At 44.9% G+C, this 5,752-nt stretch overlaps 1 protein-coding gene across 1 annotated transcript in view; it reads left to right on the top strand.

The window, feature by feature from the left end:
- MYO1A (myosin IA) overlaps positions 1-4,838 on the top strand; it is a gene marked incomplete at its 3' end in the record, with an annotated part of 73,304 nt that extends 68,466 nt beyond the window's left edge. The window contains exons 20-21 of the mRNA XM_015410622.1: positions 3,609-3,758; positions 4,770-4,838. Of these exons, the coding sequence (XP_015266108.1) occupies positions 3,609-3,758; positions 4,770-4,838 (219 nt within the window). The remainder of the gene's footprint in view (positions 1-3,608; positions 3,759-4,769) is intronic.
- Positions 4,839-5,752: the final 914 nt, after the last annotated feature.

Raw genomic sequence — 5,752 nt, 5'->3', positions numbered from 1 at the left:
TAGATTCGGGCAGGGCCGTTTTTTTTTTTTTTTTAAGAGGTGCCGGAACTCTCAAGAGGGAAAGAAAGTTTTCAATCTTTAATGAACTTTTAAACACCTTAAAAAGAATTTTGTTGAAGAGGTTCTGGAACTCCATTCTGGCTCATTCCCCCAGAAAAAAAGCCCTGCACTTGAGTCCATTAGCACCGTAGAGTTAGATCAGAGTCCAGTAGCAACTTCATATGTGATAAAGGGAGCTTATGCCCCATAAAACTTGTTGGTCTTTAAGGTGCGCTGGACTCATATGTAGAGGCAGCAAACCTCTGAATCCCAGTGCTGGGAGGCAGCAGCAGTGGGGAGCCTTGTCCTCTGTTCCTGGTTTGTTTGGCCCTCCAGGTGGGCTGCTGTGAGAGGCAGGATGCTGGACTAGATGGACCACTGGTCTGATCCAACAGGGCTTATTTATCTTCCTGCGTTCTTCAGCTGCTGCTGCTGCTCTTACTTGCAAATTCAAAGTGCTTTTCCCTCTCCTTTCTGCCTCTGTTCTTTTTACTTCTTGAATTAGTTACTTGGGTGACGCCACCCAATTGGAATTAATTGGTGAAAGGAATGATGTCAGAAGTTATAACCAGTCAGGAGTTGGTTATATGATGAGTTCACTGAGGACAAGTGAGTGCAATTGGACAAATGCTTTCCTGGGAGTAAGCCCCATTGAACAGACCTGAGTAGGATTTCTGAGTAGACCTGGTTAAGGTTGGTCTGTCATGAGTGGGAACAACTTAAACAACCGTTTTCAAAAGAATGTCTAAATGTTGCTTCTGTGCCAAAATAAGTTTGCAATAAACAATGAGAAACCTGGGATAGGTTTTATTCCTTATATTCAGACAATAAAATATGTACAACTAAAAATTTCACTAAGTACTGAGGCTGAGATTTTAAAATTAGGATACTGTCTATCTTACATCTTCGGGTTAAAAATGGAGTGAAACATATTTGTTATGTATGGAACAGAATGTAGCAAGGTATTGTAAACCGACCTATCAGAACAAGGGAAGTTCTGGAGGGAAGCAAAGTGATTGGTCTTTATGTACAGTTTCTGATTGGATCTTATCTGACATGTGGGCGTGGCTTGCCAAGCCCAGACTGTTTAAAAAGGAGCCTGTTGCTCCATTGTTTGTCTCGTTCTGGTTCTTCTGACTTCGTGCTCAATAAAGCTGTTATCACTGTTCACCTTCTGCCTCGAGTCTTGTACCTAACAATATTCATCTCTACTCTTTGTGAATGTACATAGGTTTCCAGACTTTACATTTAATTGCTATGTAGGGGAGCTGAGCTCTTGCTAAGAGCGCTGGTTTGATCTAGGCCTTTTGCAACTCTGCACTTGCTCAGCTTAATTTATTGATACTAATTATCTGTAGCACAGCAACAGGGAAATAAGTTGCCCCTGATGACTGACCAGTACTTAGAAAGGAAAGGAAATGTATTAAACCCCCACAACTGGAAATTAGCATTGCCAGTTACTCACAGGGAGCTGGAGATTATCAATCCCCAGCTCCCCACCCCACCCCCCAAAAAAGTAAGAAATCACTGTCAGTGTGATGTCATGCCATTCTAGGAATTTGCAGAAACCATGGAGTTTATGGTGATTTCTAGACCAGCATGATGTTATTTCTGGGTTTTCCGTAATGCCATCATGCAACAGTGCCCCCCCCCCCAATGTCCCCACCACCCTAGACTCTTGCCAGTTCCCGGCTGACCACCCTGGAAGGAATGGTGGGGATGGGTCTGAGTAAAGAAAGAATCTGAACTGCTCCGCACAAACTCTATGTCCCATGGGGAACAATTGCACTGAGAATTCTTGGGAGGGAATCTTTCCTTTTCCTCCACCCTCTCAATCCAGCCATCTCCCATTCGAATTGAAGTAGGAATGAATGGATATGCCATCTTTTCATTTCTCTTAGTTTTCTATGAATTATTTACGAAATTATTCTCCTGTTTATTGTCATGGCCTTTTTTGCATTTACATGCATTTGGTGCAAAAACAGGCACTAGTTTTAACTGTAATGTTTCCTTCATATGAATACATGAAGCTGCTTTATTTTGAGTCAGATCCTTAATTTTTCAAGGTCAGTCTTATCAACTCTGACAGGCGGCGGTTCTCCAGGGCGGAGATCCTTTAACATCATTTACTGTCTGATCTTTTCCACTGGAGATGGGAGGGATTCAACAAAGGATTTCTAGCATGCAGAATGGATGCTCTACCCCTGAACCACAGCCACTGTTTGAATTGGGTGAAAAGATAGCTTCAGTTTCATTCCAAGCAATAAGAAACGATAACTTCCAAGTCAAATCAGAGTTGTCAAGAACTTTGGCAACATCCAGCCCTGACCTGGACAGCCCAGGCAAGCCCGATCTCATCAGATCTCAGAAGCTACGTAGGGCTGACCCTGGCAAGTATTTGGTTACCTCCAAAGAATACCAGGGCTGGGAGGCAGAGGCAGGCTATCAAGTAGGGTTGCCAAGTGAGAATTGAGCCGCAGTGGGGGACTCCCAGGTTGCGGCTGGAGCGCGCGGAACGACTGGAGTGCCCGGAAGTAAAGCGAGTTTTCCCTCGGATGACCGTGGCCCCGCCCCCAGCGTGCTCGGCATGCCCGCATCACTTCCGGGTGACGTGCCAAAGCAGCTATTGGAGCCAGCTGAAGACAGTATCATGGGTTCAGACCAATGCTCCCTCTAAGCTGTAGAGTCTTGTGAACAAAAATTCTACTTTGAGCTACTGGCATTAAAGTTGTGAGCGAGCAATCTGGCTACCGCATCAATTAGTTTGCTCTGGAGGTCATCCTTCCTGAGCTAAGACAAAAACGTGTGAGCTGGAGGCTAAAAAACTATGAGCTAGCTCACACTAACTCATCTTAGAGGGAACACTGGTTCAGTCTGTTTTTACACAACAAAACAGAAACCACATTACAGGTTCTCTTGCTTGTCCTTTGTGCTAAGTTTGACACCTTGGAAAGTAGACCTGCTTCTGTACATTGTTGCATATTGTGCTATTGTTGCACAATAGCTATCATTTGCAACTGGATTTCCCTAAGTGTATAAAGACAATCCAGTAGCAAATGATGGCTGTCACACATCTATAGCACATCTAGTGATGTGTGGATATAGACCCAGGTAGCCTGAAGAAGAGAAGCGGAATGTATGTCCTAGCTTTTCTCTTCATATTTTTAACTGGTTTAAATGCAAATGGATTAGAGAGCCGGTTTGGTGTAGCGGTTAAGAGCATTGAACTCTAACCTGGAGAATTGGGTTCAATTCCCCACTCCTCCAACATGAAGCCAGCTGCGTGACCCTGGGCCAGTTACAGTTCTTTCAGAGCTCTCTCAGCCCGTAAAAAGAATCTAGCTCGCCACTAGCACAACATTAAGAGTTAGAACTTGTGGCTGCCAGACAACCCTAGGATCTCCTGGCTATTCTACACATAATGCCATACTATAATTTAATTTAATGAACAGATTTATAAAACTGTGAGGTTCCAATGGCAATGCTAGAATAAATGCAACTCAGGGCAAACGCCCAATGCACTCGGATCTGACTATTGATATTGCTGGTTTCCAATCCTCCCTCCACAGCTTTTTAACTTAGAAGACCGACGTCAGCGGCGAGTCGAGGAGCTGGCTGCCCTGATTCAAGCAACTTACCGGGCATGGAAATGCCGCATGCACTATCAAAAGATGCGCAAGAGCCAGATCCTTATCTCTGCCTGGTACCGGGGCCATGCAGTAAGTAAGATGGGGACTCTGGTTTGTGGCTTGCATGCCTTAGTATTTTCTGTGCTGTGCAAAGCTGCCAGTGACTACGCCGTGTCAGATCTTTGCCTAGTGCACAACCAACAAGGAGCAGAGATGGCCTCAATTCTATGTTGCATTTATTTGGTGTGGGCATCTGTTGTCGTGTATCCTTTGTAATGAAGTCGTAACTTCATCACAGACTTAATCAGGTTTAACAGTCATTCCCTTCCCTCAGAGACCCCTGGGAATTGTGGTTTTGGGAAGCTCTTCATGGTCAACCTCTCCCTACTAAACTGTAGTTCACAAGATACTTTGATAGAAGCCATAACAATTAAGCTGGTTCAAAACTGGTCTAAAGTGCAGATATGCCCTGAGACAGGGTTCTCCAACATGGTGTCCGTGGGCACTATGGCACCCCGGCTGGGAGTGGGGCCAGGTAGGGCTTTTGCCTAACAAGGCATCTGATTAACCACTGGAGAAATGGTTGGCTGAGCAGATTTTTAGAAATGTCGTCTCAATGGCAGCTGCCATCACAGTGTTAGTTTTTACTCACGCTCTTTTTTTAAAAAATTACCACCTTCTCCCCTGCACTTGTTTCTTCTGGGTGTATGTGGAATGTAGCTGTTTTCTGAAAGGTTGTGTCTCCCATAGCAGCCGTTTTGTGGTCACAACCACCCCCCTGTGTCAGAATTCCAAAGGTGCCCACAGGCTCAAAAAGGTTAGGGACCCCCGCCTTATGATATAGCTTCCTTTATGAATTTGCAAGGCTTTGTTAGATAGAGGTAATTTCTTGCAAGTAAGGTTCTGCATCCTATACCAAGCATAACATAAGGGGCAGATGGACTTCATGCTAGGGTAAAACTAATTGACCAGAGGATAAGTGCTGTGAAACTGGTGTGCATGCGTGCACTGGAGGCTCTTGTCTGCTGCTTGTATGAAACAAATGGGCCCCTGTTTGCCCATGGTCTGTCTCTCTACTGAAGTGAAAAATTTATTTTACAGCAAAAGAACAAATATTCCAAGATGAAGATGGCAGCTCTTCTTATTCAGGCCTATGTCCGAGGCTGGAAGGTGAGAGGTGTGGCACACTTGGAAACTGAATGTAGCCAGGCTTTTAGGGGTCCTATGAATTACATTTTAAAAAGCATTCAAAATGCATTTTGTAATAACAAGTGTAAACTCTAGTGCTGCATACTTACAGCTGCAGATTTTTGCACCAAAATCTTCTAAGGTATGCAACTGTTCGTTAGTTTGGAATTCTTATGTCAATTACAATCAGCACAGAAGTTGCTAATATGTAGGGTTGCTAGGTCCCTACCTTCTGCTGGCGGGGGATGGAGGTTTCTTCCCGGGATGATCTTGCGCATGTGCCACAATGACATCACCCAGAAGTGATGTCATCACGTTAGGCATGTCGCCAGGAGGAACACTCTATCGTTCGGTCAAAAACTCTATGGTACCATAGAGTTTTTGGCCGGCAGGCAAATCGGAGGGTCGAAAATCAGGGGAACCCCCGCCCCCCATCAGGGGGATGGCAACCCTACTAATACAGGTTGCAGGCAGATGAGGATGACCTATGAAGTACACACACCAAGGGCTGATTCTGAAATCCTTGCGGTTCTAAAACCTTGTCTGTTAGATCTCAAGGCAAGTGCAGAGGTGATGTTCCAGGTTGAGCACCCACTGAAAATGGCAACCTTGCATTGATTCCCTCCCAAATCCTGTCTTACAGTAACATTTTTCTGCCCACTGGTTTTCACCAAGGCATGGAGATAACACCACATGACGACGTTACACCATCAATAAGGCCACCTAGGATTGCCAGGCCATGCATGTAACCTAGCAGAACACTGGCTACATAGGTGCCTCTCCTAAATTATCTGTCCCAACTGGAGAGGGAGGTGGGTGGATGGGATTCAAGTCAATAAATGACAGCACCCTTGGGGCTTGGCAAGTAATTATGAAAATTCTTCAAAATGAGAACA

Source organism: Gekko japonicus, unplaced genomic scaffold, assembly GCF_001447785.1.
Source record: "Gekko japonicus isolate JY-2015 unplaced genomic scaffold, Gekko_japonicus_V1.1 scaffold4246, whole genome shotgun sequence".
In the NCBI taxonomy this organism is placed as follows: domain Eukaryota; kingdom Metazoa; phylum Chordata; class Lepidosauria; order Squamata; family Gekkonidae; genus Gekko; species Gekko japonicus.
Note: the sequence above shows the minus strand (reverse complement) of the source record. Positions and strands in the feature narration are given on the sequence as shown.